General features: G+C 64.2%; 7 protein-coding genes across 7 annotated transcripts; all 7 read right to left on the reverse strand.

Annotated features, from left to right (window-relative positions):
- Positions 1–3,221: 3,221 nt before the first annotated feature.
- EMIHUDRAFT_233680 (hypothetical protein) lies at positions 3,222–4,473 on the reverse strand (the record flags this gene model as incomplete). The annotated part of the gene is made up of 3 exons (XM_005781983.1): positions 3,222–3,299; positions 3,409–3,504; positions 3,574–4,473. 3 exons carry the CDS (start codon positions 4,471–4,473, stop codon positions 3,222–3,224), a joined length of 1,074 nt encoding a protein of 357 aa, XP_005782040.1.
- A 2,257-nt stretch (positions 4,474–6,730) lies between these two features.
- Positions 6,731–7,777, reverse strand: EMIHUDRAFT_365780 (hypothetical protein). The gene has a single exon (XM_005781984.1). It carries the CDS (start codon positions 7,762–7,764, stop codon positions 6,820–6,822), a length of 945 nt encoding a protein of 314 aa, XP_005782041.1. The 5' UTR covers positions 7,765–7,777; the 3' UTR covers positions 6,731–6,819.
- A 222-nt stretch (positions 7,778–7,999) lies between these two features.
- On the reverse strand, positions 8,000–10,265 carry EMIHUDRAFT_442719 (hypothetical protein). The gene is made up of 8 exons (XM_005781985.1): positions 9,744–10,265; positions 9,557–9,666; positions 9,411–9,482; positions 9,238–9,327; positions 9,066–9,164; positions 8,941–8,986; positions 8,724–8,875; positions 8,000–8,544 (listed from the first exon to the last, which is right to left on the reverse strand). The coding sequence occupies exons 1-8, from the start codon at positions 10,240–10,242 to the stop codon at positions 8,359–8,361; spliced, it is 1,254 nt and encodes a 417-aa protein (XP_005782042.1). The 5' UTR covers positions 10,243–10,265; the 3' UTR covers positions 8,000–8,358.
- A 335-nt stretch (positions 10,266–10,600) lies between these two features.
- EMIHUDRAFT_233683 (hypothetical protein) lies at positions 10,601–11,299 on the reverse strand (the record flags this gene model as incomplete). The annotated part of the gene is made up of 1 exon (XM_005781986.1): positions 10,601–11,299. The coding sequence occupies one exon, from the start codon at positions 11,297–11,299 to the stop codon at positions 10,601–10,603; it is 699 nt and encodes a 232-aa protein (XP_005782043.1).
- A 2,107-nt stretch (positions 11,300–13,406) lies between these two features.
- Positions 13,407–14,075, reverse strand: EMIHUDRAFT_233686 (hypothetical protein; the record flags this gene model as incomplete). Its single annotated transcript, XM_005781987.1, has 1 exon — positions 13,407–14,075. One exon carries the CDS (start codon positions 14,073–14,075, stop codon positions 13,407–13,409), a length of 669 nt encoding a protein of 222 aa, XP_005782044.1.
- A 611-nt stretch (positions 14,076–14,686) lies between these two features.
- Positions 14,687–17,643, reverse strand: EMIHUDRAFT_424040 (hypothetical protein). The gene is made up of 8 exons (XM_005781988.1): positions 17,183–17,643; positions 16,910–17,108; positions 16,575–16,836; positions 16,403–16,506; positions 16,208–16,240; positions 15,729–16,070; positions 15,452–15,529; positions 14,687–15,237 (listed from the first exon to the last, which is right to left on the reverse strand). The coding sequence occupies exons 1-8, from the start codon at positions 17,542–17,544 to the stop codon at positions 15,097–15,099; spliced, it is 1,521 nt and encodes a 506-aa protein (XP_005782045.1). The 5' UTR covers positions 17,545–17,643; the 3' UTR covers positions 14,687–15,096.
- A 420-nt stretch (positions 17,644–18,063) lies between these two features.
- Positions 18,064–19,131, reverse strand: EMIHUDRAFT_233689 (hypothetical protein; the record flags this gene model as incomplete). Its single annotated transcript, XM_005781989.1, has 1 exon — positions 18,064–19,131. One exon carries the CDS (start codon positions 19,129–19,131, stop codon positions 18,064–18,066), a length of 1,068 nt encoding a protein of 355 aa, XP_005782046.1.
- Positions 19,132–22,259: the final 3,128 nt, after the last annotated feature.

A 22,259-nucleotide genomic window follows, 5' to 3' on the forward strand; every position in this document is an offset into this window, starting at 1 on the left:
AATGTTTGGGACCCCCGTTACCACCCCGGGGGCCGCACGCGCTGCCCGGGAACTTGGTGTTATACGGCGGCCCGAGGAGGGGGGTGGCAGCCCCCCGGAAGTAGGAGTTCCAGGCCTGCGGATGTAATTTGACCGACAGGGCCCTACCAAGTTGGCCGGGGATAAAAGTAGGCCATAGTCGCCCAAGCGTCCGCCCGAAGCGCTGACGCCTTGGGCGTCGCTTACCGCGCTTGGAGCTTCTTCGACGTTGAAGATTGGGGTGGCCGCACTCGGTGAGAGGGCACAGCGAAGACATGCAGCGGAGGCGCTGACCTCGACAGGGGAGGCGAGCTAGGCGAGCGAGCGACATTCGCGCTCAATGCCCTCCGTCAAGATGTCGGTGTTTCTTTTCTCAAGAGCTGGGGCAGGTGCATGTGGCCTTGAGTTATGTGTACGCCAACTCAGGGTGTGTGGCAGCCCGCTGGCTGTGTGTCTTGTGAGCTTGTTTGTGTCTGTGTGTCGCTCGTGCGTGTCGTCATTATCTGTCCGGCGTCCACCCATACCGCGTTGGTGTCCAGTCTTCCGAGCCTGGCTGTTCTTCACCTTTCTACCTACCTACCTAAGAGCTAACGTGTGTGTGTGTGTGTGTGTGTGTGTGTGTGTGTGTGTGTGTGTGTGTGTGTGTGTGTGTGTGTGTGTGTGTGTGTGTGTGTGTGTGTGTGTGTGTGGTGTGTGTGAAAGCGCCATCGCAACTGCCATGTCGGCAGGTTGTCGGCTGGTGCTCTCGCCCCGCTGGCGGCGCGGTCTAGTGCCGCTGCTCCCAGACGGGTTCGGTCCTAAGCATGTGCGGTATGGCAAAGGGCATGTGCGCCTCATTGGCGACTTGAAACTTACAAGCTCGCTTGCGTGCAAGGGTGGCGACCGGCTCGGCTGGAATGGGGGCTTTTGTCGCCTTCGGCAACACCGCGAGCTGCTCGACTTAGTGATAGGGCATGCTGCATGGCCACGGCCAGAAAGGGGAAGGGGGGGGAGGCGGCGGAAGAGGAGGAGGAGGAGAGTGAGGGGGAGGCGGAGGCGGAGGCACCTGTGACGGCCCCCTACAAGAAGGGAAGGGAGGCTATAGCGGTTTGCGCGGGAGAAGAATTGCGACCTGCGCTTGCTTGACTTCGGGACGCTCGGCGGCTTCGGGCAGGGCGTCCGGAAAGGAAAAGGTCAACGACCGAAAACCTTCCGCGCGCCGTGACATTCCATCCTCTTGCGCAAAATACATGTCGCACGCGGTGGGCGTGGCGGCGGCCGCCGCCACCGCTGCCGTTGCTTGGCATCGTCTCGCAGGAGCTGCGCACGGCCAAGGTAGCAGGCATCAGCCTGGGAGCGCCGGCCCTAGCTCGGCTTCCGCCTCGCAGGGCGGCCGCGCCGATGAGATGGACGACGGCGGCAAGGGCGGCGGCGGCGGCGGCTGCGGGGACGGCGACGACGGCGGGGACGATGTGTGTATCGCGGGCCTTGCGGGGGGGGCGCGGAAACGAGGAACCTCTTAGCGCCATCGCCATGGTGCTGCAAGCAGCGCCGGGCGACGACGACTTACCGCCACCCGGTCCCCCTCGGCACACCTCCGCTGCTTAATGTTCGACGACTCGAACCCATGAAGCTTTCCCGTGCGTGGGTCAGCCTGCCAGCCACATATCCACGCAAGCGTGGTCCGCCCGCATGGCATACAGGCGTCCGCCAGACAGCGCAGAGGCCTAGGCGACCGGGGAAGGACTAGCTCAAGGGCAAAACACAGCGTCACCAGCCGTTGGCGCGCAGAACGAGTCTGCGGCCCCCGGTTTGGACGAGTGGTGTGCGCGACGCGGACGAACCGCTCATATGGGACTGACGGTCGGGTCCTGACCATAGCGGCCGGCTTGGTGAACTTGGCTTGGGACTTGTCTCTCGTCCGGTGAAATCGGTGTCGCTGCGCGCGCGATATAATATACATACATACATACATACCTCGAGCTCGTTGCTCATGCGCCCGCGTTGCAGCCCCAGCCTGCCGCCAGCTCCGGAGCACTGGGCGGCCGCGAGAGTGCTTGCTGCGCAAGCAGCAACCCTTCAACAACGCAAGTGACGGCAAGTGCTACAAAGGTATGTTGTACATTTATAAGCTGTGAGTGCAGTCGGTGCGAAAATTTGTGGACAACAGTAAACACGGGTTTTATATTCTCATTCTCACAGCTGCCCCCCTAAAAAATGTGTTGTTTGCGAGATTTGGGCGTGAGCCCAGTCCGGTTTTGCGGTCAGAGCGCGGGGGGGGGGGCGGATCTTCGATTCGTCATTGTCTTTGCCGCCCTATCCATACTCGACTCGATGACGGTGCCAGGGTTGGTCAGCACCATCTCCGTGGTGCGCGCCTCGAAGTCTGCTTGCGTGGCTGCTGCAAGCTGCTCAACACCACCCTCCGCACCTCCGGTTTGGGGCTCTTGGATCTCGAGCTTGGGCCGCAAGAGCGGAAGACGGCGAAGAGGTCGACGGCCTAGGTGTGCGCTTTGGATTCGCGCTCCGGTCTTCATGCGTCCCGCTCGATGTTTCCAATGAATGCACGTGGCACTGAGCCTACTTCGTTGAAAGAAGCGAGGATATCCGGCGGCACCTCGACGGTCGATGGTGTTGTCGTTGCGCGCCCTGCGCCCTCGAGCGGAGTGGACACGAAAGGTGATGCGGAAGCGCCACCACTTTCATCGAGAGCCTCAGCCGCAGCACGTTTTGCTCCGGCTCTGCGCATTGTTGACAGTAGCGTTAGCCCAGAGTCTAGGTATGTATGGTACTGCCGAGGTTTGTGTGACGCTGTGACCTGTGTGCGATGATTGGAGTGGTTGCTGGTGGCGAGGGAAATCAAAGTTATTTGTGGCGAGGGAAATCAAACAAATCAATACCACTTTCAAATACCACATCCCAATACTACTCGTTTGCAAATCAAAATTAATCAAAATAACCGGGAAATTCCACAATATGGTATATACGTAACCGCTACTCCGCTCAAGGACCAAAGCTCAAAAATCCGAGCACGTTACGCACACTGCTCCATGATCCCAATTTCATTGTCCTGCAATCTCACCAATAGAGGAGCACTTGTGTGAGCTCCAGCTGGTTTAGGGTGTAACTGTACAAGTCAAAGATCACCCCCCTGTATGGCGAAAGAATGGGCCAACAGTCGATTCATGACTTCTACCCACTTTTTAACGCTCTTCCTTTTGAGCTTAGGTAAAGACTAGCAAGCTTGTTAAAAAAAACTGCATCTGTATCCTCCAACGAAACTTTGCCTGTGTAGTTTTAGCCTGGGGTCCGCCCAGTGTAATGACGTCCCGTGGCATCCTCCAGGATCATAGGCAGCGGCCGATAGAGCGCGCAGGAGTGACACGCTGTGAGATCTTGCGTGAGTGCCACGTGTTGCTCGTGCGTTCTATTGTCGATCTTGCCCATTTGCATCAGGCCAGCCTGGACAACCGGCTGCCTGTGCTTCCACATTTGTCTCACCGTCGCCTCCGTCAACTCCACATCACAGGCGAGCCTTTCGTAGATGCACGAGCCCTCACAGCGCGGCCGGCGTACTTGACAATTCGCCTTGGTCAGTTCACCCTCGTTCCCGCGCGGCGCCTCAGCGAAGAACTTGTGATCTGCATTCTCAAAGTTCACGGTGGTACTTGAAATATGGATTCCACCCATTGACTTGCCCGCCCACGACGAGTGCTCAAGCAGAACCCTCGACAGGCCGGGCACGGGGATCGCAACGTTGTTCGGCATATAGTCATCGTTGAAGACAGCTACCGGCGCCGAGCGCCCGCAGCCGTTCCGCAACATCTGGCTGAAGGCGAGGCGTTGCGCGAGTGCAGAGAGCCGCTCGGTGGGGTCAACCGCATTAACGTGCCACTCCACGATCAGATAGCGCACGCGGCCGCACAGCGCGCCCTGCGCAAGTAACCATGGCAGCAGTTTGAACTCCAGGCCCTCGACGTCCAGCTTGACCAGGTTGAGCCCGCCCTCGCTCAGCTGAGCTCGGAAGAAAGCTGCCAGGTCGAGCGAACGCACCCACACGGGCCGTGCTGAGTCATTAACCGTGTTGCTGAGGCCGGAGACGACGGCGTGCGCCTCGGTGCTCCGAGAGCCCTCGATGGACATGAACGGTATTTCTCCCTCTGCGTCACTCGCCGCCGCCGAAATAAACCGAAACCCATGCTCTTGCGCCATTAGTGTCAGAGGTGTTGTAAATTGGGGCTGTGGCTCTAACATGATGATGTCGAGGTTCTTGTTGTGCAAACGCGCAGTACGACGTTTGTGTTGCGCCCACGCAAGGGACCAGCCGCCGTTGTTGGCACCGACGTCAACCACGACTGCCTTTGTGCCGGCAGATGCTGCATAGAGCTCCTTGAGTAGATCTTGCTCGAGGCCGGTCACGAGTCGGTTTCCCGCACCGCTCCCATCAAAAGTGATCGCTGCCGCGCAGAAGCACATGAACGACGATGCTGTTCTAAGGAGGAGCAAGTGAACCGACCAGGACATTTTCCGCAGCCGCGGCTTTCGTGGAAGGGGTCCTGGAAGAGGCAGGAAGCACACACGATGGACTAGCAGCACCCGTTGACTTGGCAGGACCTGCTAGCAATAGGGCAGAAGTGACATCGGAGCAGTCGCCCACGCACCAGCCACCCACCAGCCACCCGCCAACCACCCGCGCAGCCACCCGCCAGCCACCCGCGCAGCCACTCGCCTTGCTTGCTGGCGATTGAGAAGTTTGGCCAGCGATAAGATAGTGATTGCCAAACTTGTGATGGCATTACGTACTTATAGCTTACTGGGAGAAAAGAGAGACTCTCTCTCTCTTCTCTCTCACTTGTACGAAAACACTGGGGGGTGATAGGTCCTCCTCGGGGGGGAGGGTAGCCTGGGGGGGCTCCGAAGCACTATTTTCAGCCTACTTCGGGGGGGGGAAGGGTCTAAGGGCACCCTCCCCCCCTTTCCTGTACTCAGATTCTCCCATTTCACTCTGGGGGAGGGTTTTAGAGGGGGGAGGGCCACCCTCCTCGCGTGCCTCGATCACAATCCGTTTCGCGTTGGGGGAGGGTTGTACGAGGGGAGGGTCGGGCATGCGTCTGCGTCCTCAATCATAATCATTTCGCGCTCGGGGAGGGTTGCACGAGGGGAGGGTCGTGCATGCATCAGTGTTGTCACACCGTCGTCCGCTCTCATTCTCTCACCCACCCCACCTCCCCTCCCTCCTGTCGCAGCCTCCCTGCCCACCATTCTCACGCCTGCGGAGCAGGGGCCAAAACATCTACTATATGGTAGTACACGGTACTACGAGGCAGTACGACGATATAATCGTCGCGGCTTCGTGTTCCGAGGCCGTGAGGTTTTGCGTACGTCGAAAACATGTATAGATCTCGAGACCTAGCTATCTAAAGCATGCAATATAAATATAATATGAATATTATATGGCTGCACAAGACAGCCATGTCAACACCATCATGCACAACCCGCGAGCATGCTGTACTATTGCGTAGTACACACAACCGCGCGCATCCACCAGCGCCCGCGACCCCCCCGTCCGACACACGCGATCACGAGAACGTCCACCGATCCCCACGACGATTCCGGCGCGGCGGCGGAGGCGGTGAGGGCGGAGGCGGAGAGGGCGGAGGGCGCAGGGGTGGTGAGGGTGGGGGTGGTGAGGGCGGAGGTGGTGAGGGCGGAGGTGGCGATGGCGGAGGTGGCAAGGGCGGAGGTGGTGAGGGCGGCGGTGGTGAGGGCGGAGGCGGAGAGGGGGGAGATCGCGAGCGCAGGGGTGGTGAGGGCGGAGGTGGTGAGGGCGGAGGTGGTGAGGGGGGAGGTGGCGATGGCAGGGGTGGTGAGGGCGGAGGTGGTGAGGGTGGAGGTGGCGATGGCAGGGGTGGTGAGGGCGGAGGTGGCGGGGTCGGAGGTGGTGAGGGCGGAGGTGGTGGGGGCGGGAGTGGCGAGAGCGGAGGTGGCGAGGGCGGGGGTGGCGATGGCGGAGGTGGTGAGAGCGGAGGTGGTGATAGCGGACGTGGTGAGGGCGGAGGTGGTAAGGGCGGAGGTGGTGAGGGCGGAGGTGGCGATGGCGGGGGTGGTGAGGGCGGAGGTGGCGAGGTCGGAGGTGGCGATGGCGGGGGTGGTGAGGGCGGAGGTGGTGGGGACGGAGGTGGTGAGGGCGGAGGTGGCAATGGCGTAGTTGGCGAAGGCGGAGGTGGCGCGGGCGGAGGTAGTGAGGGCGGAGGCGGCGAGGATGGGGGTGACGAGGGCGGAGGTGGTGAGGGCGCATGCGGAGAGGGCGGTGGCGGCGGGAGCGGTGGTGGTGGGTGCGGCGGTGGCGGGAGGGGTGGTTTTTGTTTTTGTTTTTTCGCCTCGGCGGAGAGCGCGACGATGCGGCCTTTTCCGCGACCCGCACAAAGAAGAGGCGCCCTCCGTCCGCCTCGACCTGCCACCAGCTCGCGTCGACCGACCCAGCCGCGTGCCACAGATCCCCTACCGCGCTGCGCGCGCCTGCGGTGGCACTAGCACCACAAAAGGCACAGCAGACAACGGCCCCTTATGGGCAGTCGAAGAGGCCGTCATACTCCTCTGGCCTCGCCCCCCCTTCCCAACCCTCCCCTGGCTCAGGCTGAGCCTCATCCTCGCGGCGCGCAGTGCGCACCCCGCCCCGCGAAGACGAGCCCTTCCGCCGGCGTGCCTCCCGGGACTGCCGCCCGCGGCCGCCGCCCTTCCGAGAAGAAGAAGAAAGGTGCGCGGAAGAAAGGTGCGCGGAAGGAAGGAACAAAAGTCAATGCGTACCTTCCGCTCCTCGCCTCACTGGCCCTCACAGTACTGCACCTGGCCATCGGCAGGCACCGTGCGCACCTTCCTCTCCGCGCCTTTCTCGCCCTCGTAGTACTTCACGGTGCCGCTGGCAAACTCCGTGCGCACTTTCCGCTCTGCGCCTTGCTCGCCCTCGTAGTGATGCACCTGGCCGTTGGCAAGCTCAGCGCGCACCTTCCGCTCCGCTCCTCGCTCGCCCTCGAAATGCTTCACCTCGCCGCTGGAAAACTCTTTGCGCACCAGCCGCTCCGCGCCTCGCTCGTCCTCGTAGTACTGCACGCTGCCGCTGGCACACACCACGCGGACCACCCGCTCCGCACCTTTCTCACCCTCGTAGTGCGCCACGGCGCCATCGGCAAACACCGTTCGCACCTTCCTCTCCGCGCCTGCGTCGCCCTCGAAGTGCTGCACCTGGCCGCTGGCAAACTTCAGGCGCACCAACCGCTCCGCGCCTCGCTCGCCCTCGAAATGTTGCACCTGGCCGCTCCGCAAGAGACGCATCCGCAGCTTCGCGTCATTCACTTCGCCGCGCCGCAGCCTCCAGACCTCAGCGCCCTCCACTTCCGACGTGAGGCGGAGCGCCGGGCTCACCCTCGCAAGCCATGGGAAGTGGTCGGCGTTGGCGCGGCGGTCGGCGGTGTATTTGCGGAGGGTGGCCTCGCTTAGCGTGTCCATGATCGACGACCCCAACGATGCGGCGAAGCGCTCGATGAGCAGCAGCCGCATCGCCACGGCGAAGAGCGGGTCCTCGAAGCGCGCCAGGCCGCTGCGAAGCGCGAGGCCGAGGCGCGGCGACGCGAGGCTGAAGGCGGCGCAGTCGGAGAAGTCGTCGACGCCCTCGAGGATGCGGAGGTGCAGCTCGTGCGGCAGCTCGGCCAGCCAGTCCGTGGGCGGGGCGTCCTCCTCGGTGCGCGCTGCGCGAGGCGAGCGCGACATGTGTGATGGGTGCCGGTCGCGTGAGAAGAAGAATTTAACGCGAAGAAGAAATCTCGCGGAAAAAACCTGTCCGTCCACGCGCGACAACAGAAACACGGGGGCGCCCCACTGCCCCCCCGAAACTATTTTGTTTTCAAAAAAGAATTCCGGCGTTATATCGGTTATATCGTTCGTACATATGTGCGCGGAAGCCGGAAGCTCTCTCTCAACACAAGCCTGGGAAGAGTCAAGAGACACACAACGCCGTGTTCTTCAACGCGTCAACGAGAACCAGACACGTCCGCGATCGCTCCCGCGCGCGAGCAGAGCCGGCGGGGTGTGAGGGGGACACCGAGGGGCGGCAATGCTTGTGGCTGCCCGAGGGGGGGCAGCCTGCGCGACTGTGCGAGCGTCTCGCCATCCGCCAACGCCTGCGCACTCCTCCCCTGGGCAACGGGCCTCTAGTACTATCCCCGATTACCGGTACTCCCCTCCACACCCCCACGCCCGGGGACTCCCACCCTCGACAGACGGCCTCTCGACGCGCCGGCGCAGAGTCGGCGGGCGGCCCTCAACGGAGATCGGCCGAGATCGCAGACGAGAAGCTGCCGAGCTCTAGCCGCCGATGGTCGTCATCGGCCGGTTCTTGGTCCGCGCAATGTCGTGCGGCGACGCGAGGCCCGCGTGGCGCGCGTGCTTTCGGCCGAGGGCAGAGGAGACGAGGGAGAGGAGCTGGGCGTCGCTTGCCCCCTCCCGCATCGCGTCGCGCAGCGAGATCTCGGAGCCGCCAAACAGGCACACCTTCGAGACGCGGGGAGATGCGGGGAGATGTGGGGGAGATGTGGGGGAGATGTGGGGGAGATGTGGGGGAGATGGGGGGGGGGATGTGGAGGAGATGCGGGGAGATGGGGGGAGAGGGGGGGGGGGGCGGGAGACGTGGGGAGATGTGGGGAGATCTCGGAGCCGCAAGACAGGCAAACCTTGAGCGATCCGTCGGCGGTCAGCCGGAGCCGGTTGCAGCCGCCGCAGAAGGGCTCCGTCATTGACGAGATGAAGGAGACGGACCCCTCGGCGCCCGGCCAGGAGTAGGTGCGGGCCACGTCGTGCGCGTCCGTCCGCAGGCGCCGCAGGCCTAGGAACGGTCTAGGAACGGTCTAGGAAAGGTCTAGGAAAGGTCCGTCCGCTGGCGCCGCAGGCCCGGCTGGCGCTGCGAGAGCGCGGCGAGCAGCTCGGCGGACGGGACCTGGGTTCGGGTACCGTTTAAGTAGGGTATTTTGTCTCGGGTACCGTGGGGGTAGGGGAGGTGTGCAGGCCCGCCGCACCAGCTTTGAGTCGGACCAGTCGTTGTCGTCAAACGGCATGAACTCGATGAAGCGGACGTCGATGGGGCGCGCGCGCGCGAGTGCGGCGAAGGCGTCGACCTCGTGCTCGTTCACACCTGGGGTAGGGGAGGATGGGTTCGGGTACCGTGGGGGTAGGGGAGAAGGCCTCGACCTCGTGCTCGTTCACACCGCGCATCACCACGCAGTTCAGCTTGAGCGGCGTGTACCCCAGCGCCAGCGCCGCGTCCACCGCGCGCAGCACCTGTGGCGGCGGGCAGTGCCAGCCGTGTCCTTCTCATTCTGCTGATTGTGGCGGTGGTGAGGGGAGGGGGGGCTGGGGAGCGCCTTTGGCAGCGCGTCGCGCCGCGTCAGCTCGAGGAATCGACCCCGCTGCAGCGTGTCGAGCGAGAGGTTGAGCTTGTCGAGGCCTGTCCCCAGCTCCAGGTGTGAAGAGACGCCGTTCGCCGCGTGTCGAGCGACAGGTGTGTGAGCTTGTCGAGGCCGGCGGCGTGCAGCGAGGGCAGCAGCCTCGACAGCGCCACACCGTTGGTTGTCATCGCGATCTGGCGCAGCCCGAGCGGCCTCAGCCCGTCCAGCGCGCCTGCACAAGAAGGCCGCGTCAGTGCGGCGAGGGAGCACCCCCCTTCGACCACGGCCCACACGGCGTGGTGATCTCGCCGACGACTGCGGCCAGGTCGGGCCGAACCGTCGGCTCGCCTCCCGTGAGGCGGATCTTGTCGACTCCGGCGCGGACGAAGAGGGCGGCGAGGCGGAGCAGCTCCTCCGCCGAGAGGAGCCGCCGCGCGTCCGTGAGCGACACGCCGTCCGCGGGCATGCAGTACGTGCAGCGCAGCGAGCAGCGCTCGGTGAGCGAGATGCGGAGGTACGTGTGGCGCCGGCCGTAGCGGTCGTCCAGGCTGGCCGCGAGAGGCGCTGCGTCGAGCTCCACCGGCCCGGCCGCCGCCGCCAGCGCGACGGCGCGCTCGGACAGCGCGGCGGCGCCGCTGCTGCTCGTCGCCGCGCCGCCTGCGCTCGGCCCGCCACCGCCCGCAAAAGCAAATAGATTGGGCGACTCCTCGGCGACGAGCTGCCGCAGCGCAGCGACGCGTGTGGGCGGCGCCGCAGAGAGGGTCGAGCGCAATCGCACGGCGCCGCGCCACAAGCGTCGCCGCGTCATACGACTGCTACGGTCTGGGGGACAGGCCGCGAGCCGGGAACCGAGATACAGTATTCCCGTACGATGAGAGAGAGACGTACGATGTCCTGCTTAGAATTTTACAACAAAACTCCCTCGCACGACACCTTAGAATATCTCCTACCGCGTTGGTGTCCCAGTCGTTGGTCGGACTGTGTGTCGCCTTCCCATCAATCAATCAATCCGCCTGGAGTGTGCGCCAACGTCTGACCCACACGAACCAAATACTTACACCTCCCACATCTCTCATCTCTCTCTCTCTCTCTCTCTCTCTCTCTCTCTCTCTCTCTCTCTCTCTCCTCGTCCCTGCCTTTCTCTCGGGGACCAGCACGGACCATCTCTACGACGGCCCTCCTGCTCTCCGCCTCTCCTCCCCCGCGGCCGCCTCGAGGGAACCTTCTCGGAACCGTCCCATGGGCGCCACAGAGGCGCGGCCGGGTGCGGCGCCGCCATCCTCTCTCCGCTCGCCCTCGCCCCCACCGTCGCCAAACGGAGCAGCCAGACGCGCCTGCATCTCCGCGGTGATGCCGAGACGAGGGTGCATGTCGGCCGGGGTTGCGGACGCCTCCGACGGCGCCTCTGTGCTGTCCGACGGCTCAGGCTCTCGCAAATCCCCGCGGTGCCGCTCGGCGTCAGGCCGAACCTTGAACGTCTGGTTGGGCTCGTTGAGCCCTCGCGAGTCGTTGCCCGCGCGCGGGCGGTGGAGGTGGCTGTGCGCGCTCCCGTGCGTAGCCGCCTTCTTCCCTCCCCTCCCGCCCTTGCCTCCGGCCGCGGCGGCACCCGCGTCGTCTGCTGCCGGCGGGAGGCCGCTGTACATCGAAAGCGAGACGCAGAGCAGCAGCATCGGCGAGCAGCCCACGAAGAGCGCGGCGAACCCCGTCATGGCGGTCAGCGCCGACGACCACTCCTTTTTTGGACGCCGTTTTGGGCGCGCCGGAGGCGGCTCCGCGCCCTCAGCCAAGAGCGGCCCGACGACAGCGGTCAGCTCGAGGCCCTCCTTGCTGATCTCGGCCAACGACGTAACGCTGCGCACCGACATCGGAAGCGCGGGCGGCGGCGCAAACTCGCAACGTCACCAGCTGGGGACAGCGAAAAACTGCAAAAAACGATGGGGCGCAGGATGCGCCGTGCTAGTACACCGTGTGTAGCGCCGCGGGAAGTGCGGGGCCTGGCTAAACGACTGATTGGCTCGACAGACCTTCTTGGACAGGTTTTCCGGTGGGAGGGCGAACTCGGGAGAGCATTTCTACCCACCGGAAAACCTGTCTGTCTTCTGGAGAGCATTTTTCCAAAAAACCCCAATGGGTCCCGAGTTCGCCGTCGATAGGACAGGGACGTGTCCAACGATCGCCGTCACGATCCCCTCACCGATTCGCGGGAGCGTTGCTGGCTCTGTGCTGGCGATGCACAGGTTGCTCCTCTACGCTCTCGCTGCCATGAACGGCGGTCCCTTCTCGACCGACCCTGTGGTGCAAGAGGACTACATATCACCTCTTCCCGATGCTCTGCGACGCAGCCTCATGGCCGTGCACTCAACCCGTCGTTCGAAGCACAGCGCCAGCCCGTGGCGACCAGAGATGGACGCTTTTGTGCTATTACGCCATGTCCGCGACAAAATATCATTGCCCAAGGTGGCAGAGCAGTGGCCGTTTCCACCACCTGCAAAAAAGCCGCGTGCAGTTCAGCGTCGATGGCAAGATGTGCTCCGAGGCCTCGCCGGTATCGACGAGCTTTCCTTACTGATGTGCGGAATGTGCGAGGATCAACAAATGAGCGAGACGCAGCTGAACAGCACCGAGATCAGCCTACAACCGTGGGTCGAGGATGCTCTCGTGCAGCTGCACGCGCGAAAAACCTTGCCGATGAACTCAGCTTTCACTCCGTGGACGATCGAGGAGGACCGCCTTCTGCTTCACACGTACCAGAGCGGCGCAAAGATCAACGAGATACGCGTTGGTGTCCGCAGCTACAAGTCAATCAAGCACCAGCTACGCCGACTACAGAACGTCACGCCACTGGTACGCGACGCGCACCACAAGAGCCGTTGCGACCCGGAGGCGCCGTTTCAGTACCTGCAGCACGACATCTGGACGCCGATCGACTCGACCCTCGCTCTACCGCCGTGCGCGCAGATCGACTGGATTCGCGGCGTCGCAAAGGTGTTTCCCTTACCCTGTTCGCCTGCACGCGCGCGTGATCATTCGGCGATCTCTAACGACTAGTGAATCCACACCCTCCCAAACCCGCATCTCGTCATTCATCACCCAATGATAATCATATCGGACCCCACCGTCCGCGAGATTACTTCAACTTACGTCACGGACCTCGCGACCGACGGCAGCGCCGTATGCGTTATGCGTGAGGCGTAACCCCCGTCGGCCACCACTTCTCACTCGAATCCGGAATGCGTGTGCGTAGTACGTGGTGCGTAGGCCCTCTCCGACACCTTGGGCGTGCGAATGCATCAAGCGTATGCGTAATGCGTGAGGCGTAACCCCCGTCGGCCGCCACTTCTCACTCGAATCCGGAATGCGTGTGCGTAGTACGTGGTGCGTAGGCCCTCTCCGACACCTTGGGCGTGCGAATGCGTAAAACGTATGCGTTATGCGTGAGGCGTAACCCCCGTCGGCCACCACTTCTCACTCGAATCCGGAATGCGTGTGCGTAGTACGTGGGGCGTAGCGCGCCTTGAGAGGCACACCCCGATCGGCCGAAGGTGGATGCAGAAGACAGATTCGTAATACGCAAGACATTTGTAGCTCCCTCAGGCGCCACTTGGCTCGGGCACGACACCGAAATACGCGCCGTCTGGCCGACGCACTATGGATCGCGGGCGCGTATTTACATAACATGGCCGATCTGTGCATTCTGGGCGACTACATATGCGTAGCAGTACAGACAACCTCTCTCCTGCCCGTGTCCGGGCGTGGAGATGCGAGGGTCGCCCCCCCTTGCCCCACCACTTCGTGTGTGTGGAGACGTTTACCTTACCTTACCTACCTTTGCGATTTGGATTTTGGATTTTCCACACTGCACTTTGTTTATTTATTTATTTTACACTTACATCGCATGCTGCAGCTGTATGTGGGGGGGCTCCGTGCGGGCGGCGGTGCGCGGCGGCCTCGCCTCTGCCTCTCCCCACAGCGTCACTGCGGGTTGACCCACCTCCGGCCGTTGATCGCCAGCTCGCTCTCCGCCTCGGCAAGCCTTCGTAGGCGGAGCTGGAACGAGCCCGGCGCAATCGGCTCCTTTATCCCGCCACCGCTCTCGTACCGGCTCAGCATCAGGCCGAGGCCGCGAACGTCTGCAGCCCGCAGCGGCGGCGCGTCGGTAGCAGGCCGGCCGCGCAGCGACGGCTTGAAGTCGGCCAACGGCAGCCGCAACCTTTCGAACGGCGCGCCCTCGTCGAGCTGCGGCAGGACGAGCTGATACGAGACGCCCTGAGGTGCCGCGGCGCTGCTCAGTGTGAGCTTGTAGCCCTTCCTCCCGTCACTCCTCGCCTCCAGCGACAGCGCCTCCGCCTCGGGCGAGAGTGAAATCTCGCCCAAGTACCGCACGCTCGCGAAGCCGCCTCCCTCGACGATGAGGTTGCCCTCAAAGAGCGCCGCGCCGTCCTCGTGCACCACTCGCGACGTGCTGGCGCCGCCCATGACGCGGTCGTCCACGGCGGCGAAGGCAGCCGCTGTCGACGGCGCCGAAAAGTCGACCACCGTCCTCGCCGACGCGGAGGAGTAGGAGGAGAGCATCGTCGCGGCGAGGGCGGCGGAGGCGAGGTGGACGACGCCGCGGCTGGCGAGCGTCGGCACGCGGCGCATACACTCACACACGCGCACACACTCCAAGGGGTGTGTCCTCTCGCCACGCGCGCGCTGGCCACACTGCCGACGTCGCGGTGTGGCTGGGTTCAGCTCCTAGGTAAGGTAAGGTAAGGTCGGCGTCTCCACGTCTAGACGACAGGAGCCCCACGGCATTGCAAGTGCAAGGCCCAGTGCACGTGGGTGAGGGGGGGGTGGGGGTGGGGGTGGGGGGGGGGGTCACGTCATTGCATCCTCTGCCGGTTCCTCTCGTCGTCGCCTCTTCTTTGTTCGAGGACAGGCGGAGAAGGCACGGCTGGCTGCGGCCGGAATGGCGGAGGAGGCGAGACTGGCGGCAGCGGCCTCGGAGGCTACACGGGTGGCGATTGTCGCTGACGCCGAGGCGGCAAGACTGACCGCCTCCTCACACGCGGAGGCCACACGGGTTGAAACATCAGCGGGGAAAGAATCGGCGCGGTTGGGAGCCGTGGCGGACGACGAGGCGGCGAGAATAGCCGAGGCGATGGCAGCAGAGCGCACTCGGATGGGGTTTGGGGAAGAGACGAACGGGGCGGGTCGGGCTGCGTGACTGGGCTCAGTCTCAGGGCAGCCTGCGAGAGGAGTGGCCAGGTGCTGTGCCTCGCGCGTTGTTCTTCTATGTCATCCGGTGCAGAGTAAGGTAAGGTGAGGTACGAGGGGTAAACGTCTCCACACACACTTGTGGTGGGGCAAGGGGGGGCGACCCTCGCATCTCCACGCCCGGACACGGGCAGGAGCCCCACGGTGCAGAGTGGAAAAGAAGTGTCCGTGGCGTGGAAACCTGGCCACGGTTGCGCACAACACAAGCATTCGACACACCAAGAGCAACAGCCTTCTCAGCGGTGTGTATCCGCGTAACTCTGCACTCTATGCTATAAACTAAAGAGAGTGCGCCCCGGCAACCTGCATCGGTGTCGGTGCCTGCGCGGGGCACTCGGTGAGGAGCGCTATGCCATTAAACACAGGGGCGGCGCGGAGGCTGCCAGTGCCGACTGAAGGCTCGTCAGACGTTGTTGTCGATGCTCCAGACGTCGCAGGGGAAGGCGCGGAAGGGGTCCTCCCGCGCCTTGAGCAGCGCCGTCGAGAGGTGGCGGTCCCACAGGGCCCCGTCCGCCTCCGACGAGCAGCGCGCGTATTTGTCGACCTGGCAAGATCAAGGACGGGGGGGGGGTAGGAGTGCGGTGTCGTGCAGTGCTAGGCCGTCGCACGAATGTGCAGGCTGTGAAGGCAGATGGTCACTGCTACAATGCAGCTGAGTGCGGTGGAATGCGTGCCTTCTGGCGCAATTGCTGGAATGCAGGGATCGCATCTGGGCTCGTCGATCTCGGCCAATCTCGGCATCTCGGCTACTTCTCGACTTGGATGACGTTGGACGTGTCGGTGGCATGCGCCAAGCGAGGGACGTACGGCGGCCGCATCCGCCGACCGCGCAGCGCCTGCGTCATGAACACTTCACGGCGTCAAGGCGTGAACACGGCTACGTGCATCGCGATTGAATACGGGATACAGCTCATGCTGCTGCGTTCAGTTGGCGTTGTGTGACGATCAAGATGACGTCGTGTCTTATTGAGCGCTGCATTGCACAATCTATGGACGAGAGGGAGAGGGGGGGAGTACTAGCATCTAGGGCGCGGCCTCCCAGTCGAAGCCGTCGAAAAAGGGCGCCGCGCCGACGGCCTCACGCCCCACGAGACGCTTCTCGGGCAGCTTCTGGAGCAGCGCGCCGATGAGCGCCGCCTGTTCGCGTCCGTCGTCCGTCTCTTGCCTGGCAGCTTTCCTTTCTGTCCGGGCGCAGAGCAACATCTCGGCAATATCTCGGGACACCGCGGCTACGTCTTCGCTATGTCGAGCCGCGAGGTGGAGATTGCGTGCAGGTTGCTTGGCTACATCTCGGCTACATCTCGGCGATAGCGCCGCCGTCGGAGGCTCCACAACGACGAGCAGCGCGGGGTCGGAGTGCAGCACCTTTGCGTACACCTGCGCGGGGCGGGGATCGAGGGCGCGCAGTGAGCGGGGGCGGTCGTCAGCGGGGAGCGGGCGGTCGACCCCCCTGGCGGGGTGGCGGATGAGCTGTGCGCATGCTGCGTTCAAGGGGCGAGAGTGGAGCGACGCGCCTCCTTGTCGCTGTCGGCGCGGTAGGCCGGCACCTGCAAGGTAGTCGTCAATGTTGGAGGTGGCGGGGGCGGCGATGGAGGGCGGTGGTTGTGAAGCGGCGGCGGAGGTTAGCGAAGGCAGCCATGGATACTGGTGTTGCTTCGTTGCACCCCCTCTCGATGCGCATCTCGGCCAATCTCGGCAAATCTCGGCACCCCGGAGAGCATCTCGAACAGCAGCAGCCCGAGCGCCCACCAGTCGACCGCAACTCCGTACGCCTCGCCCCTCACCATCTCTGGAGCGAGGTACTCGGGCGTGCCTACATGAGGGCTCCAGGAGGGCTCCGGGGCGACGCTTGGAGCACCATCGCTGCAGGGAGGAGCGTGCCGCAGATGGTGGTGGTGCGCTCGGCTGCGCGCACGCAGCCGCAGCCTGCGCGCAGCCGCTTGGCGAGGCCAAAATCGCAAAGCTTGATGTGGCCCGTGCCGTCAAGAAGCAGGTTCTCCGGCTTGAGGTCGCGGTACACGATGCCGCACTCGTCGTGCAGGTGGCCGAGCACGTCGGCGACGCTCGCGGCGTAGAAGCGGGCGTGGTGCTCGTCGAAGCGCCCGAGCATGTGGATCAGCGCAAAGAGCTCGCCGCCGAGGGCCTGTTAATCACACCTTTTCGTGCGACGAGGCGCTGTGCACAGGGAGAGGCGTGCTGAGCCCATCGTTGAGCACCGGCTCGAGCAGCAGGAACACGCGCCGCGCGTCTTGGAAGGACGCGGCGAGCTGGACGACTGCGGGGTGGCTCACGGAGGCGAGGAGGTCGCGCTCGCGTACGACGGCCCCGACGCCGTCCGACGCGAGGAGCTGCCCCTTCCACAGCGCCTTCAAGGCGTACGGCGTCCCGCGCCCATCCGTGACGAGCGAGACGCACCTGCGCACCGGAGACGGCTTAATCGGAGGTTGCTGGCGCAGGCTGGCATGCCCGGAACTCGGGAAGGCGCGCGCCCAAACTGGCCAGCGCCCAGGCTCGTCACGCGCGAGAGCACCGAGCCGTCCACCTCTCTTGCCACCAGCGAGCGCAACGAGCCGTCCACCTCGCTCGCGCGGCTCCTGGAGAGCGAGGCCAGGTCGCAGCACGAGCGCCGTCTCGGCCCAGTGAGTTGGGCGTGGCCTGTGCCAATCTGGACCAAGGAGGAGCGCTTGCGCCGTGTCGAGCACGATCCGATCAGCGAGGACCTGTGGGAGCGACTGCAGCATGATCCGGTGAGTGAGGATCTGCGCGAGCGGCTTGAGTCACTCCCGAAGAGCGAATCGAGCGAGGTCTTCCGCTCCAGCGCCGACGCGAGATCGGACACGCCGCCAACCATCGGGTATAGCGGCGGGGCGAGCGCACGGGATCTCGTGGACGAGTTGTGCACAATCGTGCTGGCGGTTGAGCGTCCGTTGGGTGAAGCAGTCGGTGGCCGCAGAACGGCCTTGAACCAAGGAAGAGCCGAGACCAAGCAATTAATGAATTACGGCGATATTGAGATAATTGATACTGAGAACGAAAGAAGGACTTTCGGCTGCCGGGAAACAGGGAAGGCCGAGACGACTGTCGATGTTTTCCTGCGAGCGATGCCGCGAGCGACGCGGCGAGCGATCCCGCGAGCGAGGAGACATCGTGATCCCCATATACTCGTGCAACAACCCGGCTCCCGGGGACTTTTTGCCTGCCGCGACCGTGATTTTTACGAGCTTAGCCTTTTGACATAAATCGCCCGCAACGCTGTGTCACATCTCACAGCTGCTAAAACCCCGAACCTCGAGCGTCGTGAAGTTAGAGCTGCAAGGAAACGGATCGTAGAAAAGCGTCCACTGATGGCAGGGGACGCAAGCATGACATCTCAAGAGAGTTGCATGTAGCCCCAGCAGTCGTCCGCTGCCTGCTGGACAAGGGCGGGCCAGAGCGCTAGCTCTCCCTGACGCAGTCGGTGGCGCGGGAACCAAATGGCCTCGGTGTCATTCACCGCCCTCTGCGACGACCCGTCTGCGTGGCCGGGAATAGGCACGGCGAACAGCCTGCCAGCCTCTTCAACCCGCTTGCCCCCGCTGGCGTAGTGCCGTGTCACGCTCAGCAGCTTGCGGCCGCTAACCGCATGGGTCGCGTTGCACTTATCGTGCGCGGTTGTCTCGAGCCCCCGCCACATCTGAGCGCGGCACCCGGAGCTCACGTACGCACTGTGGCTTGCGGAGGGTGCCGGCTCGCCCCAGGTGCCGGGCTGGGGCGCATCCAACGCCATCCCAAGCTGCGCGCGAGCTGCAGCAAAGACGCGGACGTTCCTCCTGATCTCGCCGTTGCGCGACGCGCCCCTGAAGCGCGCAGTGGTTCGAGGAAGGAATATCATCCCTCGTGACGTGAACTCACGCTCCCATTCGTCGGTCGGTCGGTTGGCGATATGGCCCCTCCCCGGCTGACCCGGACGCCCTGCACTGAACACGAGAAAGCCGCGGGTGCGTGACACGAGCAAATCAGCGAGAGCCGCATGCAGATGCCGTGGAATGTGCTCGGCCACCTCGATACTGAAGACAAGGTCTTGTTGGCCGAGTGCGCGTACGCACTCCTGGGACCCGGCGCTCTCGTTGAGCAGATCGCTCACGAGCTGCTGAGGCCAGGCTGATTCGGCGCGGAAGATGGACGAAGGCATGGGCATCGGCTCCACCCCAATAGCGGGCTGCACGTCCCCGACTTGGTACAGCCAGGAGGTGTACAAACCGAGGCCACACCCAAACTCGAAGGACGATGACGGCCTGAGCGCCAAAAGGCTGTTCGCGAGCCCAAAATCAAAATTGAGACCATATGCCCGGAGATGGGCGCAGTAGCCCCACGCTCCGCCCTTCAGCCCGCCGGCGGTCGCAGCACCGGCGCTGTTGTGCTGCCGCGTGTGCGCCTCGCAGGCTGCTGGGAGCGCCATGTACAAAGGAACGCGGAAACGGAGACGCCAGCATTTTGTTTTCTTTTTTGTGACATTTAAGTGGCAGTCCGGGTTCTGTGAAGAGGGTCGCTCGTCGAATGCGAGCAAGTTCGCTCGCGACGCCGACGCCGACGCCGCCGCCGGAACGACCGCGGCGGCCGGTCGAGCGGCCGCCCCGGCCAGCGGCCGTATCGAGCCTGCCCGTCGCGAAGGTGCGGACCTCACGCGCCCCACCGGCCGCCCGCGCCGCCGCGCCCACGTCGCTCTCTCGAAGCCGAGCGCCACGCCGCTACGACTCCCATCGCGACGACTCCCGTGCTCGCTCCTGGCGCAGGCGATCGACTCCTGACACCCATCGAGCGGATGGGCGCGTTCCCGCCGCGACCCGGTACTCTCGAACGACTTTTGAGGGCAAAAGGTGCCGCCCGAGCCCATTCCCGCCGCCCGCCGCCCGAGATCAGCTGCCACCGGCCAGCGCGCGCGCGGAGACCTGCCGCGAGCGCCTCCGTGGCCCTAGCTGGGGTGATTAGCAAGCGCCTCGGCACTTTAGATTCGCCCCTCGGGCTTTTCCGCGCGCGTGATCAGTCTCGCGTTCTCTCCTTTTTCAGGCGCCTGTTTACGACCTCTGAAGAGCAACCGTCGAGGCGTCGATGCTCGCCTCCACGCCCGCGCCAGACCTCCGCGATTGGGGCGCCTTGTCGACGGGATCAATTGTGATTCCGGGCGTATTTTTCTGATAGCTTACTCGCATATCGGCGACTCTTAGTCGCTTCTCCGTGCTAGGAGGCCTCTGTTTTGTGTCCGTTAGGACTAGATCGAAACTAGAATCCGGGAACATTTCAGTAAGCTATCAGAAAAATGCGCGTTCACTCACAATTCATGTGTATATGAACGGTGCCGACGGGTTTGGCGAGCATCGAAGCCGTCCAGGCGCAGCAACGCGACGGTTTCGGAGGCCGACGGCTCCGAAAGAGCCTCCCCGCGAGCGAGGCCGGCGCGGTCACGGTACCGTGGAGGCCACAGACGTCGCCGGAGCGGCACTCCCGGGGCGCCACTCCCTCACCCGGCCAGGGGGGGCCAACCACAGCCCGCCTCACCGTCCGTGGAGCTTCCGTGGTCCGCCGCTCCGGCTTCGATTTTCGACCCTCCCGAGGCTGCTAGAGCAGCCCCGCGGAGCCTCCCGGATGCACCAGCACACCGTCGTCCAGAACGCCGGCGCACGCGCTGCCCAGTGACTGGGCGGGTCGGCCCCGACTAGGGGCGGGCCCAGCCGCGCGGAGCAGACCATCCCACTCGCGGTTCGTCGCACCGTCCGCTCCAGTTTTCGTCTCGAGCGGGTCGTGAGACGGCCGCGAGAGCGAGCACCGCGGTCACGGTACCTTGGAGCCACAGACGTTGCCGGAGCGGCACTCCCGGGGCGCCACTCCCTCACCCGGTCAGGGGGGGCCAACCACAGCCCGCCTCACCGTCCGTGGAGCTTCCGTGGTCCGCCGCTCCGGCTTCGATTTTCGACCCTCCCGAGGCTGCTAGAGCAGCCCCGCGGAGCCTCCCGGATGCACCAGCACACCGTCGTCCAGGATGACGGCGCACGCGCTGCCCAGTGACTGGGCGGGTCGGCCCCGACTAGGGGCGGGCCCAGCCGCGCGGAGAAGGCCAGCGAGCTCGAAACACGTCGCCGCGGCCGGCCGTTTCGCAAGCCTGAGCGGGTCGCCAGACACCCGCGAGAGCCAGCAGCTAGAGCGCCGTCGTAGCCGCAGATCGAGTCGAGGAGCTTGATGTCCACGGTAGCAGTTGTGGAGAGCGGTGGCACGGTGCGTGTAGACGCGTCGATTGAGGGCTCCCTTTCGAAACGCGACGGGTACGGCATGACAACTGCCAGTACAGTTTTACGCCGGCCAGCGTGAGAGCACAACAGGGAGCCGGCGACCCGTACGCTTTGCGCGTGGCGACTGGTGGCTGTCTGGAGCTCGTGTGAGCTGGGCCGACGCGTGTCCGAGCCGAGAGGACCAGCGAGCGACCACGTTGGCGATGAAGCTTGGCGGCCGGCGCCTCGTCGCCAGACGTCACAGCGGCGTGGACATAGGAGTGTGCGGCGACGAGTGCCGGCAAATCCGGCCCAGTGTGGCCGGCAGCTGCCTAGCGCTGGCCTGTGGCCGGCGCCGCGGTGGCGGAGAAGGCGTCTCGCCGCCGTGGCGGCGGTCGGCAGGTGCGAGCGTGATGCCATCTTGCGGGACGACACCCGTCTCGCAAAACCCGGACTGCCACCTTAAGCAAAGTGCTGGGGGGGGCGACAGGGAGGATGTGGCCTTGAGTTATGTGTGCGCCAACTCAGGGTGTGTGGCAGCCAGCTGGCTGTGTGTCTTGTGAGCCTGTTTGTGTCTGTGTGTCGCTCGTGCGTGTCGTCATCATCTGTCCAGCGTCCACCCATACCGCGTTGGTGTCCAGTCCGAGCCTGGCTGTTCTTCACCTTACTACCTACCTACCTACCTACCTAAGCAAGAGCGTTGGTAAGTATTTGTTAATGAATTATTACTTAATAATCATCGGGCGGCGGCGCGGCGCATCGGCGGGCGGGCGGAGCGGGGCGGCGCGACCATCTGTCCTGACCGGGGCCTCTGGTCTTTGATGCGGAACAACGGTCGCGCCGCCCTCGACTCAAGGGGCTGCCTTCCACCGTCGCTGCTCAGGCCGGGGGAGGGGGGGAGACCTCCTGTTCCTCGCGGAACGGGAGCAGGCCCCTCCTTGCCCGGTCTGCGATGCAGGGCGGTGGGCGTGCCATCTTCGCTTCGCACTCGAAACCACTACGCCGCAACCGTCGCCGGCGCGCGACACGATCTCGTTGGCCGGACTGTCCTCGTCGAGTGTGTGCCGCCAAGGCGGGACGCACTCAGGGACAGTGGGCGACGAGACGCGGCTCGAGGGGCGGGTCCCGCGAAGGCACGGCTGGCAACCGTGGCGCGGGGCTCTTCCTCTAGAAGTCGGGTATGGCTCCGCCCGCAACTCTCTCGCTGACACGCGCGCCCGCCGACCTTACGACGGGTGCGCTGCGGTCGCACGCCTCCCAAGTCATATGCCACGGCGTGCGATCTAGAATCAGCACACGCGCCTCTGCTTGCATACACTCATAC

Source organism: Emiliania huxleyi, assembly GCF_000372725.1.
Source record: "Emiliania huxleyi CCMP1516 chromosome Unknown EMIHUscaffold_196, whole genome shotgun sequence".
In the NCBI taxonomy this organism is placed as follows: domain Eukaryota; phylum Haptophyta; order Isochrysidales; family Noelaerhabdaceae; genus Emiliania; species Emiliania huxleyi.

Bases quoted from the DNA above. Each gene is read 5' to 3' on its own strand.
- EMIHUDRAFT_442719 (XM_005781985.1), bottom strand. From the start codon at position 10,242: ATGACGCGGCGACGCTTGTGGCGCGGCGCCGTGCGATTGCGCTCGACC. The intron at 9,328-9,410 runs GCGCTCCCCAGC...CCGCCGCCACAG, and splicing joins GGCGCGACGCGCTGCCAAAG to GTGCTGCGCGCGGTGGACGC. The intron at 8,987-9,065 runs GTGCGGCGGGCC...ACCCGAACCCAG, and splicing joins ACTGGTCCGACTCAAAGCTG to GTCCCGTCCGCCGAGCTGCT.
- EMIHUDRAFT_424040 (XM_005781988.1), bottom strand. From the start codon at position 17,544: ATGGTTGGCGGCGTGTCCGATCTCGCGTCGGCGCTGGAGCGGAAGACC. The intron at 17,109-17,182 runs GCGCGCGCCTTC...TCCGGTGCGCAG, and splicing joins CTGGGCGCTGGCCAGTTTGG to GTGCGTCTCGCTCGTCACGG. The intron at 15,530-15,728 runs GCCGCGCCCTAG...TTCATGACGCAG, and splicing joins TCGACGGCTTCGACTGGGAG to GCGCTGCGCGGTCGGCGGAT.
- EMIHUDRAFT_365780 (XM_005781984.1), bottom strand. From the start codon at position 7,764: ATGTCGCGCTCGCCTCGCGCAGCGCGCACCGAGGAGGACGCCCCGCCC.